The sequence below is a fragment of the Papilio machaon genome, chromosome 15 (assembly GCF_912999745.1).
Source record: "Papilio machaon chromosome 15, ilPapMach1.1, whole genome shotgun sequence".
Taxonomy (NCBI): Eukaryota; Metazoa; Arthropoda; class Insecta; order Lepidoptera; family Papilionidae; genus Papilio; species Papilio machaon.
The window spans coordinates 6322967-6339119 of NC_060000.1; the positions used below are offsets into that span (position 1 = coordinate 6322967).

General features: G+C 31.9%; 2 protein-coding genes across 2 annotated transcripts; one reads left to right on the forward strand and one right to left on the reverse strand.

Annotated features, from left to right (window-relative positions):
* Positions 1–8666: 8666 nt before the first annotated feature.
* LOC106710214 (sperm flagellar protein 2) lies at positions 8667–14254 on the reverse strand. Its single transcript, XM_014502219.2, has 2 exons — positions 10950–14254; positions 8667–10695 (listed from the first exon to the last, which is right to left on the reverse strand). The coding sequence occupies exons 1-2, from the start codon at positions 14252–14254 to the stop codon at positions 8667–8669; spliced, it is 5334 nt and encodes a 1777-aa protein (XP_014357705.2).
* A 248-nt stretch (positions 14255–14502) lies between these two features.
* Positions 14503–15253, forward strand: LOC106710239. The gene is made up of 2 exons (XM_014502244.2): positions 14503–14616; positions 14701–15253. Exons 1-2 carry the CDS (start codon positions 14590–14592, stop codon positions 15169–15171), a joined length of 498 nt encoding a protein of 165 aa, XP_014357730.1. The 5' UTR covers positions 14503–14589; the 3' UTR covers positions 15172–15253.
* The last annotated feature ends 900 nt before the right edge of the window (positions 15254–16153 follow it).

The window sequence follows — 16153 nt, forward strand, 5'->3', positions numbered from 1 at the left end:
GTGTTGAAATTTTTATATTTACTCTCAATGAAGTACAAAGTGATAATGCACGCTGCGTGCACGGGAGTGTGGACCTGCAGTCAGACGCATTGCAGATAAATACTTAAACTGCAATCGTAATACATCGAAACAACATTTAAAAATAAATAAACATAATGTACAATTTAAAAAAAATATATATCAATACAATGTTCACTCTCATTTCTATTCATGTATTACCATGTTAAATATCAAATTAAATACGAATTGATTGACATCTCACTCTATAGCTTTTCTACACTAATGCATATGTATACGTCTTGCCTTTTCCTAAAACCGTTAGCTTACAGTGTTAAAATATTCGTACAGAAACAAATTATTGTTTGGTTTTAAAGAATCTCTCATTTCCTTCTCTCTCGACCCTCAACGGCAACACGTTTACAGATATTTGAACTATTACTACGGCAATAGTGGTACCTATATCGGATGGATTTTAATCTACAATTGATGAAATTGATTTAACTTGAAAGCTAAATGCAAAAGCGCAGCCATCAAACGCGGATTTCCAAATTTAATTAAACCCTTTGTTGGTACTGATGAAGGCCGTGTTTCCAATTTCCCATGCGGCTTTTGAATATTGCACTCTAGTTAAATGAGCAATGGATCAAAGCAAATCGATTTTAAATTTTCATTATATGTACTTTCCATATATATAGTACCGTATTAAAATAGGAGGATGAAAACCAGCGCGGCGGCCAGTGAATGCTAGTGGTAGCATCTGCTAAGCCTTTTCTGATTGGCCAACAAATATTATAAGTAATTTCTTATTGCATTTATGGAACGAAGTTCCTTATCGCGCGTTGTGAAAGGGGGCTAGACGGAAAAAATTCTTACGAAAAGTTGTCACGACACTTTTTAATCTGTAATTTTGGTTTTCATAATAAATCTGTGTTAAATGTATATGTGTCTCGAAAAATTGAAATCTTTTAGCGTCAAGTATTTTAAAGGATGTATTTTTCAAGTCAAAAAATAATATCCTAAATAAAAATAATTTTAATTAACAATGAACAAAGAAAACTTTGTCTCAGTTCAATTTTCAAAGCCACCAAACAAAATCATTTTAACGTGTGCATGAACAAACTGTATGTTCGTAAATACTAAAAAAAGTTCTATATGTATTTCTGGAAAATGTGTGTTCTGTTGTTTATTTCCACTTTAATGATTTTTGTTTAGAGCAATGCCAAATACAACTTTCCTAGCGTTCTTTGTCTTGATTATTCATTCGATCTTTTAAAGCTAAATGGAATTAGTGGTGACCTCTAGCGGTTTAAGAATTTACTACGCTCAAGTTTATTGGCTGCCAGCCAGTTTTGTTGCAGACTTTAATTTAATTTTCAACCAACTGAATGCAAACTATTTTCTATTGTTAATAATGGACTATGTTAATACTTTTTTAATGTATTTATTTAAATGTTTAGTTCACTATTATAAAGGAATATATATGTGGGATTTTAAGTAAAAATAAATACAAAGTTATTATTACATTTAATGCAGAAGCTGCGTCCCAAATTTCATAAGCAAATGACAGTCAACTTAAGTTAAACTAACAAAACTTTGAGAGACAGTTATACTCCAGTTATATATAATTTTATCTCTATATATTTATTTATGACACAAAATTAAAGTTTTGTGCAAATAAAAGATAGTATATAGGTGTGATGTTTTATCATTTTATTTCTCAACTGACGACGCGGAAGTTTTGAGAGCAATAAGCAAGAAAAGTTTCAGACTCGTCGTATCTAACTTGTTATATCATCGACTTGGTGCCACTTTGTTGTGAAATGTTCCACTTTTGTCTTCATGATACATACTTATTACGTTTATAATAACTAAAGAAACTAATTACATTTACAAAAAAAACATTTGAAAGTACTAAATAACACCCTGTAGCATTCAATCTTTAATTACATAATGCATAAGCTAATTGTAGTTCTTATTTTAACAAGATATTTGGTTTTTGTCTAACTGACCCAAGGGTGATTTTTTTCAATGACGAAATAGTAGTTTGCGGAATTTCCAAAAATGAGGTCTTATAGTCAATATATTGTACGAGGGTATAGTCAGTTGAAGTAGAATATAGTCAGTCGAAACGGTAGTCTGATGATATAACAGATAAAGTAGGAAAAGACTGGATTATTTTAGGCAGGAACAGAACTGATTGGAAAAAGATGGAGGAGGCCTTCACCCAAAGTGGGGTCCATATCTAAATGTATGAATCTAACTATACTAATATAAATATAAGCAAAACACTAACATTACTAACAAAATACTGCTCTTGTAAATAGTTTATTTTAGATGTAAAAATAAAAAAGGCTTTATTATTATTATTATAGTCAGTTGGGTTTTAAGCATACAAGAGATAGGAATAAAAATGTGTCTTAAGGGTTTGATTTGGAAATAAAAGGTAAGTTCAATGGAGCGCATGGGAACAAATTTTCTCCATCACGAAATGGAATTTTATTAAAAGTCCCAGCTGTGACAAGTTCGACGTCCCGGCAGACGCGGCACGGCGTGTTACTTTTCTACTCAGCGAATTTTGACATCGACGAAATACGAACTTAAAGTTGTAGATTGAAAGTTAATGGCGAAGTTAACTAAGTTAATTATAATTACTGCTTTAAAATGTTGGAATAGCAAATTTTTTTTACTTATTTACGATTTTTTGTTTTATGTGAAACTAGCTGTCGCCCGCGACTCCGTCCGCGCGGAATTAAAAAAACTCAATACGTAGCCTATGTGTTCTTTCAGACTATATTCTACATCTGTGACAAATTTCATAAAGATCCGTTGAGCCGTTACGGAGATACCTTAAAACAAACATCTATCCATTCATCCATCTAAATATTCGGATTTATAATATTAGTAAGACGGACACTCAGACGAGTTTTAATTGTTTATTAAAATAAAACAATATCGATTTTTCTCTGTATCTGTAGATCCTCCGGTGTTGCAGATGTCCATTGGCGGCGACAACTCTGTTTTTTCCGGTGTTTGTTTATTAAAAAAAATACTTTAAAATATTGATTAATTAAAACCTCAAACAATGTCAGGACTATGAATATTGCGTTAGATATTGGAAAGCCTTCATTTCGACGTCAGCATTCACTGACGAGTTGAGCTCAAACATGAATTCATTCTACTCGAACAGATTTGCGTAAAACGAGACTAAATTGAAAAGGCATTTTAAATGGAGCTTTAATAAAATTTTATCCATTATTGCATTAAAACTTTAGTATTTATTTTTTCTTAAATTATACTCTTAATTTATATTTTAATAAAATAAAAATATACTCATTAACTAATATAGGAACAGCTAAAACACTCACGTACATATGTCCGGTGTCGGCACCTACTAGTTTCGAGCCCATCGGGGGCCCTTCATCAGGGTGAGTGGGACTGATGAAGGGCCCCCGAAGGAAACTAATCGGTGCCGGCACCGGACATATGTACGTGAGTGTTTTAGCCGTTCCCATAATAATGATAATGTCTCACGAAAGTTTGAATAATTTAATAACAATAGACTCAATATTGCATTCTATGTTCCCATTGAAAAGTTCACAAAAGAAGTAATCCCATTACACTACCGCTACTTTCAATTTGTTTAAAAGGAAAAAAACAACGAGAAATGCACACAAGCGTGAAGCTATCATGGCAATCATTGGTAATCTATCAGGCGTGCAAACTAGTCATCATGTTATGCTATTTCACACGGGGGCACAACAGTAGGGCAATGTAATAGGACACAAGTGCAGTATTAAATGAACGCACACACTGTAGCAGTACTGCACTGTCGTACTGAACTGCTTTTCTGTTCTCGCCCCCGTGTGAAGCAGCGAGCAATTGTTAACCGCAGCCTATATACAAAGGATCCATTAAGTAATTGAATACAAAAGTTGAATATAGTTTATTATGATTATGAATAAATTCGTTTTACTTATTGAAGTAAATTCATAAGTATTCATTTATCCGGTTTTTTTCAATTATCATTTGTGAATACTTTGATTGATTTAAAATAGTTTTAAGTGATGTATTTAAAATCGTCTACAAATACACAACCTTTCCCACCAAATTGCCGCCATCTTTATTATATTATAGGTGATTATTGGTTTTAGTTTTCTAAAGTTATTTCCTGCAGTATATATAATTACATTAGAAATATTTAATAATACTTTAGAATAATTATTAAACACCAAATTTTATAAAGATATATTGCTATAATATCTTCCAAAAGCAATATTCGAGTAGGAATCGAACTATTTTCTATCTTTCATCACCTACAGGTATTTCAGAATAACCAAGCTATGCCTTTAAGCTGTCTTAGACTGGCGTTTAACCAACAGTCTGTCTTTGCAACAAAGTTATGCATATAGTAAACGGATAAATTCGTTTAAATTCAAGTCTAAGTAAGTTCTATATCATATATCGACTATTTAGAGTCAAATAATAAAATTCACTCTACTAACAGTGGTAGAGCAAGCAATAACATCTGATGCACGAATGGGCCGGCTCTCCCAGTGAAATACCATAACCACACAGAAGACAGACGTGAAATAGTAATAATTCCGCGTTTCGTCTGATAGTATAATTTTAGTCCTTGTTCCCTTTGCACTCTTTTCTCATATGTAAACGAAGGGAAGGGGAAGTAGATTTGATAGTGGAGGGGACACATGAGAAAGGACATTTGTGAGTTACAGGGTGTTAAAAATGGACGTCATCAAAGTTTCGCTTCATTTTAAGATATTCTTTTTGAAAATCAAAATGCAAGCAAGGTGACTGTAATTGTGAATGGTGTTTTGGGTCACAGTACTTCATAACTTATAATTACAAGAATTTTTAGTTTCGTTCATTTTGTTAAAAATCTTCGAATTTTAAATATTCAGCTCACAGGCTGGATCTTCAAAAATGGCTTTATTAAGATGAAATTTATGTATATCTGTTTAATAATACATATTTTGGTATAACAAAATTAACATAAAATAATGGATAGCTTTTTTTCCAACATAATATCGTTTTCATTTTCTTCCAGACACCATAATTGAATACAAGAACGTATTAGGCGTTCACTGAAAATATATCGTATTCACCTTAGTACGTGATCCGCTTATAGACACACATTGAGTAATTTACTGCAAATGTTCAGATGAAAAAACTCGCCTTTACTCGATATTGGATAAAACAAAATATGACTCCAACAACTTTAGTCTTCTGTATTTTTATCTACATTTAATATCTTTCCCACAGTTTCCATCTCATTTGTTCTGTCTATGAAAAAAAAAACAATAAAGATACGTTTTTGTACAAGTTTTTAGTGGTAACACAACGTTAAACAGTCCTCTATTTTTGCTTATCTCCACCATAAATATTTTTATGACAGTACTCTGGAATATTAATCATCTGATTTTTAACAAATTGTTTTACAATGGATAGAACATATATAAAAAAATAAACTTACAATTAATTATTTTTAAAATTAGAAGAGTGAAGTTTGTTCCATTCAAATTTAAAAGTTATAACATAAATATTGTTGAATACGCAGAATTCCTAATGCCTATCTTATGCCTCATAGCCTCAGGGTCGACTTTGTATCGCAATATCCTGCTCTGTTTGAATGGCACCGCCACAGCTTTGCATCCAGCAAACGTCTGCGTGAAGTACTTAGATACTCATAAATTTTAAACAAGAAGTTCGTTCGTAACTCTACTTTTTGTAACGTTACACTATTCTTTCGTAGCTGTGCTACAGTTAGACGTAGACATACGTAGCACTTGTAAAAACTTTCTGTATATGGCGTAGAATCTCGTAGCACTGTTCGATAACGTTATTAAGATGGTGTAGACACGCGTAGCACTTGAAAGAACTTTTATTGCGATGGCGTAGATACACGTAGAACATAATAACAGTAACATTTTTGGTAACAACTATTCTCACCCATAATTATTGTAGACCTTCGTAGCATTCATGTTTGTCGCGTTACATTAACTTTTGATAGCACTTTTTTGCCAATCGTATTGTTAGCTGTTAGGCGTTCGTGATAACGCACAAACTACATAAACATGTGTAACTAGATTGAAAACAACTATATTATTATAAAAGAACTCTTAACACTTTAAACTCCGATCGTATTCTCCAAGAAAAAACAAATTTTGACAGTCCTCAGATATTGATGTTCAATTTATCATATTCGGTAAATACATCAAACATGATAGGTGAAAAGTCACGTTTGCGGTAAATGTATCAGTCACAGGTGATTCCAGACAGGCGGTGCAAAATCAATAATTAATATTCGTTAGTGGCCTCTTTCGACAAAACATTTATACTTCAAAACCTTAGTAAACATTGTGATATTTTAAATACTCCTTATTTATTTAATAATATGCAATGTTAATGTTAATTTTTAAAAAGTTCTTTACTTTTTAAAATATTCTGAAATAGCTTACCCAGCAATTTATGATATAATTAATTTATTATAAATATTAATCTGATTAATCAAATTATGTCATAGTGCAAGCAAAACGTTTTATGGAACATAGATAACATTTTTAAGGTTATTTCTTTTTTTTATTGGACGAACGTTTCATCAAGTCTGCCCATCTGTCCATTTTAGGAACACATATATGTTCCAAGCAAACATTTTTTTATATTTGTCTAGATACGATATAAAAAAAAGAATTGGAGGTGCCGAGTATCGATCCCGGTACTTCTCGTATGCTAAACGAGCGCTCTACCATTTGAGCTACACCCCCTGTGCTTAAAGCTCTCAATATCGGAACTGTTCCTGCAGGATATTGATTTTTTGAAGGTTACTTTTGTACCAAAACAGTCATCGCATCACAAATGTGACGGCAACGACAGCTTTCGTATGGCCTATATTTTAATAATGAATTTAAAATAAGGAAATAATCGATACATTTGTTAATTTACTGTTAGAAAATTTAATAAACTTAATTTTTCTTCCCATTACTTAAAAACCTTTATGAGTAACGCAAAACATGATCATTTTGTTTCATGATTTTTAACACATTGAATAATTATTAAAGATTAATTTATAGTTAAAAAGAGTTATATATTTTTTTATATATCAGTTTTATGCGTCTTACATTGGAAGGTTACATACTCGTAGTACAGTGTTGAACTAGATAGATGGCGGTAACAAACAAGTTTGCGAATAATCAATACGTCTACGTCTACGTGGCAGGATTCGCGACAATACACGGAAACTATTAAAATTATAATCCATAACTTGATTTTAATCTTATCTAAATATAGGCACAAGTTTTTGAAACACCGTGCTTTTAATATACTTTATAATGAGAAAAGTTAAATTAAGGTTCACTTTAAAAAGTTTTTGACAACATCCCCCAATTTTTTTAAGTCACCAAGCGCTACACTGCTTTATATATATATATATAATTATACTTTTTATTTATAAAAAACGAAAAAAGAATGTGTGATAAACATAACCTTAGAAAAATCAATTCTGATACCAAGCTTTTAGCCAATAACGGAGCTTATTATGCTGTATAAGTCATAATTTTATAATAACACCTATTTACACTTAGTGACTAAACGCATGCGACTTTCTGTTGTGTAGAGTTACGAAGCTTATATCCACTGTTGCGACCATGATGACTACACAAACATAATGAAGCTGCAAAGTGCCTGAGTCGTGTGGCTAGTCGCTACGTAGAAATAACCACTTAAGCCAGACGTATGTAAAAACTATAGGCATTGAATGGAAATGTTCTACAATAAAAAATATTTTATAAAGTATCCAATGCATTAAAATATTTTGAATTCAGATTGTAGTAATTCAAGCATCATAAAAAGAACCGATGCGAGCCGTTATTCACGCGTACAACTGTGCTTCGGGAAACACGTAATATTTTACAGAGACGCAATAAATAACACGAATTTCAACGGTAGAAAAAATAAAATACTGCCTCTTTTTTACGTACTTTTACGAGCTAAAATTACTTTCATAAAAGTAGGAAGTTTTAAGTTTTACATAAAAATCATTTAAAGCCTTACTTAACGCCACCTAAACAGTATTTTGAAAAAAAAATTAAATAACACTGTGTCACGTTATTATCCTAAGTGCATAAATCATATAGTTAACGTTATAAATTATATAGTATATGACATATTAAAAGATTCATGAATGACAATCCTGATGTAAAATTTCATTACCCAAATATGCTACAAAATGTATAAAAAACCCTCATCAAAACCTAAAAACAATAGAAAAAGCTTCAAATTCAATTCGTTAGTAACATTGGGTAATATTTCGCGCATCGCTCGGCAGAATTGTAACAAGACCTTCATCAACGGCAACAAAGGAATTAATTAAATCTGGAAGGCTGTTGGGCTGCGCGTGCTGACTAAAATACGTTGAGCCTTTTTTGTGAATTTTTGTTACCCTGCTCTCGATTCCTGTGTTCAAATGAAAAATAAAACAATTGAGATAATACGAATTCAAACAGCGATATTCGTTCAGTATTTTTAATCTTTTATAGAAACAAAAATATGGGTATTAAAATTTAAGTTAAATGTAATGAAAATTAATGCTTTATTTGTCATAAACAAATTAAAATATTAATAATAAAGCTACACAAAATAAAGCGAATCCTCTAAATCATAGTAATAATTTCTTCTAACAGATCGACAGCGGTAAACTTTTTTACTTTATGCAACATTTTACAAAATTTCGGATCGGCAACTAACTTACAAACATAAACATCTTTATTGTCTGTATCCTTTTCTAAAGATTTCAACACTTCTTCGGCTTGTTGAACATATATTGATTCTGTTGTTTCAGGTAATATTTTAAAATGCCATGGCAGACAAATTTTTAAAACGTTCCAAATAACTGTTTGACTGACTTCCAAGCAAATGTTAGGATCTCTGTATGGAATTGGTGGCTCTTCCACCGGGGGCTTAACAACCGGTTCTTTTTCCGGTTCTTTAGGTTTTTCAAGTGGTCTTTCGCATGGCGGACAAATCATTCCAAGTTGTGAAACAACAATGGAAGGGGACATTTTATATTGAGATCCGCGTTTTTGGGAATTATCCGATCGTCCGCTTTGGTTGCCGTCAATTTTTTTAACTTTATTAGATTTTTTCTTTTTACCTTTTTTTTCTTCGGGAACCGACTCCGTGTACATAACCTCTTCAACTGTAGTACCTTCACATATACTAATAACTCTTTGAATTAGTTTATTGATGAATTGCTCAGTACACTTTAAGGCACAAGCTAAACACTCGTCTCTATATTTCTTTTCGTTTATCAAGTAAGTCACGATATCACCACAGTCATCAAGAGAATGACAAATTTCTTGTCCAACTGCCATAGATAACGCAGCAATAAAACCTTTTATTGGATCTATATTTTTACAAAAAGCTAACAAAAACGCGGAATAATTCATCTTGTCTTCTTCAGTTTCATATAATTCGAACAAGAAATGTTTAATCAAATTCAATTTTAATAGATCCTGTTTATCTTCAGTTACAAAATCTTTATCAAACCAAAATTCTTCTTTTATAAAGTTATCTCTCGAGATCAGTTCTGTAGAGTCTAAATCATTGCAACGAAATTTTTTTCGGACTTCCAATAATTCATGTATAGTCGGAAAACTGAGCTGAAGACAGTAAATTAAAAATTCTCTCCAATCCACGTAAGCTGTTTCACCGAATAAAGAAAACACCAACTTTTGGACTTGTTCAGGATCAATATTTTTCCACACATCAGGAAATAGAGGACCCTCTTTGCTTTCTTTACCAAAAAGAATAAAATCTTGCAATAAATAAATAAAAGCTTTATGCATAATAATGCCTGTGGGAGCAACCAGTTTAAATTGTGATCGTAAACGCGCCAACTGATTAGTTTTAAAATAAGAGTATCGTTTAATTTCAGACTTACTCTGTGGAACTATCGTTTCCACTGATGGAGAAAACTGGAGAACATTGTTGTCTATTATTAAAGTGTCATATTCAAGTAGTAATGATTCTGGAATTTTCCTTCCTTTTTCTATGGCCATATGAAAATACTTACACAATCTATCCACAGCCAATACCTCATTTGTGTAATATGTATCAATAAGGTTTTGGATTTCAATGAAAGCTTTCAATACTTGATTACTAAATAGCTTCATATCCGCGTAACATTTATGTTGCAACGCTAATATGCGTAAATTGAAACGTAACATTTCTCCATTAACACCAACAGGCCATTCTTCTAAGCATTTTAATGCATTTTCTTTTAAGTTTTCCTCGTGATTGTAAGACTCAGTGGAACCGTTTCCTTCCCTTTTCTTCGTTGGTGTTATTTTAGCTTTTTCACTATTTTCCTTACTTATAAGCGATCGGAAAGATTCGCCCAAATCTTTCACAATTTTTGTAGCAAATTTTACGTTGTTTTCTATTATAAAATTAAATGGATTGTTGTCGAAATCAAATTCAATGCTCTTTATGAATAATTCTTGAAAGACAGCTTTTAAATGTTTGTACAATTTTTCATCTCCACCTTTCTTACTAGAATGAGAGCTTTCCGTTTCTCGGTATATCTTTGTTAAATCTTTAGAAGAAAGTCTATCAGAAGGCGGTGCACCTCTTAGCATAGTAATATAAAAATCGTTTAGTATTTGAAACGTCATAATTGATCTGAAAGATATAAACTTTTCTTAGAGCAGTCGTCATTGTATGTTATTAAACTATTTAGTTTCTAACTAAACTAGAAACTCTAAAAGTAACTATCAAGTAAATGCAGATGTTGTTTTAGTCAAAAAGTTGATTTTTTTGGTTTTGTAATTTTAATCAGAAATATTAGTGGAAATTTGTCATTATAATATTCTACCAAAAATTGTTTTCAACGCAATACAAAAACAAAAGATATTGTGCCAACTTTACCGACATACCTGTTTAATTCCATTTGCATTAAAGAAATGTATGTATTAGCTAAAATAGTAAGTTCTTCAATGGTCCAATTATCACATATTAAAGCATGCCTCTTTTCTTGTGCGAAAACTTTTCTCTGATCACAGATATTGTATAATTTATTTTGCAACTCTTTCACTCTACAATGCCATTCATTTCTAGCTACGTTTAACGGCCGCCAGTCGTTTTTGAATTCGTTGTATTTACTTTGAAATTCTGTCACTAAATTTTGTTTTTCCGATGGCAGTGTTACAATTTGAATCATTTTGTCTTTCAAAAATCGTGTGTACGGTATGACATAATTCATTTGTAATCTTGTCGTGAAAAACAGTTGTTGTATACTATCAACATATGACTTTTCAAATTCCTCCCAATAACTCGCTAAAGCTACTCCCAGCGTATCTGGGATTGGCAATATTCCATAGACCCAATCCTCTTCTCCTGGTAACACCTTAATTTTGTCAACGCTATGCAAAGACTTACTCTTATTTTCTTGAGCAATCATACTTTCTAATGTCTTAATACGATTTTGTTCTACATCTCCAAAAGAAAGAGGTGCCTTAATTATTTCTAATTCTGTTTCTAATGTAGTTCGACTAAGTTTAGAGTTTTTTCGTACTTTTTCTTTCGATTTACTAGTGATGATGTCAGATTTAACCATTTTTGAATTAATACGCTTTACTTCAGAATTAGGAAATTCAATTTGGGTAACAATGTTTTCATCAAATAGCTCTTCAAATGACTTTATTGGGATGCTAAAGTCTCCAATAACAAATTTACAAATTTGAGCTATCAAATCTCTATCTATCACCTCATAAAATAAACTGTAATTAATTCCCATGACTGCGTAGAATCTGTCTATAATATCCGAATTTTCCTGAGTAAGTTCCCAAATTACTAATTCTTCTGAAATATCACTAGTCTGCTTAAGGTTAATGTAGGCTGTAAAATAAGATTCAAAAGGTTCATCAGTCCGTCTCTTATGTGGATCTTTGACTATTTTAGAAACCCTCACTTCTTTGTAAACGTCTATTTCTTTTAATCTGTGTTTCAATATGCTTTCTTCTAAAAGCTCGTCGTCATTATCATTCAGTTCTTCAAAATCAGGTGGCCCGAAACCAACAAAAGCTTCTTCAAGTATTTGAACTTGAAGATACGTATTGGGATAGTTAATTATAACAAATCCTACAATATCCTCTTGATGTTTAAGATATTCAACAATCATTGCAGCTATCAAGTAATCAGTTAAAGGTTCTCCAGCTGTTAGCGCATCGTATGCATATTGACCTAGACTTGCAGCAGGTGACATTATAATATCATCTTCTGGAAGACATTTTGGTGTTTGTGTGTGTTTCGTATTAGGTAAAGGTGAAAGAAGAGGACCAGAAGTATCGATTTCACGACTTCTCGCAAGCGCTTCATCTTCAGATTTCATAGACTTAATCAACTCTTTAGTTTCCTCTTCTTGTGTTGCGGCTAAAAAACTGTCATATGCTAATTGGATTTCAGTTCGTCCAATCATATCTATTTGATATTCCCTTAAACAGTAATTAATAACAGATTCAAGACGCACAACACTTATCTTCTGCGAATTTAACAGAGTTTCTAAGATGTTGCTCAAAGACTTGTCTGGTAAACTACGTAAGAGAACTTTCGATGTGTAATCTGGTAAGTCAGCTGGTAGTCTTTTCGAGGGATATGGATACTTCACTTCTAATAATGTAAAAACAGCATGACCTAATATATTAAGTCCTAAGCTCTCCGCTGTTCTCTCCTCAGATTCAGGGTCATAATTTGGTATTAAAACATCTAAATTCCACGGATATAAGTAATGAAGATATTCTTTAAATTCGCAATCATTCAACACTTGTTGTCTGTCACGTTCTAAATATACAACTTCTTCATAAGTAAAAGAGGACGATTCTTCGGCATCTCTTAATTTTAATATATCTTCTGTCGGAGTGAGTACTTCAAAAATAGGTTGTTGCTTAAAAAATAAACATTTCCATTCGTAAATGAAATGCTGGGGTACATCATCTTCCATCAGCTTTTTGAAATACCCGAATTTGACCGCATAATCAATTAAAGCTAAAAGAGTTTCATAACATATGTCGTAGTAAATTTGTCTTTTTCGCTTCATTTTTTCGGCAAACAATCTTTTGTGCAACTGATTTTGTCTCTTTTGTTCAAAATCAATCTCTACATTACCTGAATCTATTTTATCTTTGAGATTGTCGAAAAATATGTTTAATTGTTGCTCTCTTTGTTCAGTATACTCAATTTCACCTTGTATTCTGTTCTTAACTAAATTCCGCGCCTGTTGTTTCGTTTCCATAATTTGTGTACACATTTGCTTCTCAAATTGTGACAACTTCATCACCTTTTTGGCTAATTCCATATCCGCTTTACTTTCTTCTTCATCAACGCATGCATTCCATAAGGAATTACTTAAAGCGCTTGAAATTTGTCTTTGGAATTCTTCAGAATCAGATCTTTTTCGCATTTTTTGAAACAAATTACTCATATATTCATTTGCCCAATCAGAATCAACGAGAGACTTCTTTCGCTGCAAAGCTTTTTCTTCAAGTGCCATTAATTCCTCATATGTGTAATTGTGATATTTACAAGGATGTTGCCGTTCAAATTTATCTATATCTTCATTCTTTTCTAGAATTCGATGAGAGCCCTTTTTTACAAACGGCTTCTGAAATTTAGATTCTTCTATCTTGCCAATTATTTTTGAATACTTGTGATGAAGATAATCAAACGATTCTTTAATCTCTTTTGTTTTTCGTTTTTGCCATTCTATGAATTGCCTTTCGTCTAGTAGAGGTTTTGATAGATAATCAATAAATGGTTCGCGTTCTTCAGTAACTTTGTTAACAGTAAATCGATTTTCTAATTTTTCTACCAAACTTGATACCATTTTTCTCTCTCGTTTAATAAAGTTAATACGGTCGCGCTTATCTAAATGAAGAAAAAGTTGGTAAAATAAGCGTAGTAATGATGAACCTTTTCCCATCATAACATTATTCAGATCATCATCGGTTAAATTTACTTCGACTTCTTTTAACCATTCTCTCAAATATTTCCAATTATTTTTTATATCAGCCTCTTCGTTGCTAGCTCTAATTATATAATGTTTTTCGTCGTTGATAACGTGGTAAGATCTTAAGACTGTTGCAATAACATGTCCATTCTTCATCATATTCCCAAATTCTTCTGCTTCCCATGTAACTGGTCTTTCCAAGGTTTGTGAAAGCCAATCTTTTAATATCTCAGCCATTTTAGTAAAATATTGAATATTCTAAGAATAAAATATAACTTTATGTCAAAAAAAGATATGCAATCCGCAACAAAGAGCATATAAATAATAGAAAATATATGATTGCAACAACTGTCATGTCATTTTTTAATGTAAAAAGAACTATAAGGTGCGGAAATGTACTTTTTAAAAATTATTGCTTTCGATTAAAAACGTAAAAAGGAATTTTATGTACTAACTTCGTTCGTATATCATAAGTCACTGTCAGTACGTATGTACTTATTATGACTTTTTTGTGATGTTTATTTTCACACGGTTCTTGCAATTTTGTTAAAATTCGCTTGATTCTATTCATCATGAAATGTAATGAATTTGAAAAGTCTGTACGTAAAAGCAAAACTTATGAATATCATTGTGTCTTTGTTATTATTTCGTCATATTCAAGGATTTAATTGCGTTGTTTACAGGTTCCTCGCCATCACATGAATCTGTCTAACTTAGATAAAGCGCTGCACGATCTGGGAATGTTGAGTGCCATAACAGAAGCGCGTCGGGAGTATTTAAGGGAATCTAGATCTAATTTCAGCGTAATGCGCCTTAATACTCGGTATGTATCTAACGTAACAGTGGGCTATTGCATGAAAAGAACCGCAAACAAAAACAGACTTTGCCCATATGTTATACCCGTCAGACATAGAACTAAGAGTGAAAATTCTGATGCAATCAGCGATGTAAGCGACAGCGCGTGTGAATATAAAAGCAGTTTTCTCGACCCATCGACAAGTAGCCATAGCCCCTTTGACCCAAAGAGTCCAGCCAAGCGATGCCAATCTTTGGAGAACCTAAACTTGTCTTTGGAACCTCAGGCAAACACAGAAATATCTCCCGAAATGGATTGTGTGTCAACAAGGATTCAGAAGTTACAGGTTGATGAATGACAAAACAATGTATAAAACATCTTTAAACCAGTGAATTGACACTGTTAATTATGTGTCCGTCAGTATTGTTGAGTGTAAACACGAAAATGGACATGATTGTAGACAAAAACTTTGTAAATGTTCCTAGATTCATGATACAATTAGTAAATGTCTTTCTATATTTGTGTGGGAACTTGAAATCTCAATTGATTTTAGATTATTAATTGTATGTCGTTTGCTCAAAATTGTCTTCAATTTGGTAATCAATATGTAACCAGTATGTTGCCTCTGTGTGTGTAAACAAAGCATGTTGTTAGTTATGTGTAATTATCATCAAAATGTAAAGTTACCTCGAATAAGTACCACCTTTGTGATTGTAGAGAACAAATTTATTATTTCCCTAAGTTGCAGCTAAGTATTTGCTGAATTAATGTATTAATTAATAATATTAGAGTTATTATTTATATTTGATTCAAAACACCACTATAACATAATTTATTGTTTAATTTACGACACTTAAGTGTGTTTTAGATCTCATTTCATTGTGAAATTTAAAGAGAATATGATTGCAATTTTTGTCACTATATTTTTTGCTTTTGTGACTTAGAAATAGTTACTTATCTTTGTTAACATATTTTGTTATTTTTCTTTGTTTAATAAAAATATTTAAAATATAAACACAGCTTTGAAAATTATTACTGTTATTTCATTAATTAATTCATACATCTACTCATACTAGAAATACTCACGTTACTATTAAATTGTAAATGTTAATTTTTTACTAATACAGTCGTACCTGGAATAAGCCAAACTCCAAGGGACCGTGATACTTCTCGCTTATAGAGGTATCTCTCTAACCCTTTTCTCTCGCTTATGAAGGTTGTTCTAACAGAACCTCTATAAGTGAGAGTCATTGTCTGGTTCTAAGCAGACAATGACTCACTTATCGAGACTTCTCGTTTATGTATAGGTTCAAATTTATCTTCTATATTATCCATACTTA

Bases quoted from the DNA above. Each gene is read 5' to 3' on its own strand.
- LOC106710239 (XM_014502244.2), top strand. From the start codon at position 14,590: ATGAAATGTAATGAATTTGAAAAGTCT. The intron at 14,617-14,700 runs GTACGTAAAAGC...CGTTGTTTACAG, and splicing joins GTAATGAATTTGAAAAGTCT to GTTCCTCGCCATCACATGAA.
- LOC106710214 (XM_014502219.2), bottom strand. From the start codon at position 14,254: ATGGCTGAGATATTAAAAGATTGGCTTTCACAAACCTTGGAAAGACCA. The intron at 10,696-10,949 runs GTATGTCGGTAA...TATATCTTTCAG, and splicing joins ATGCAAATGGAATTAAACAG to ATCAATTATGACGTTTCAAA.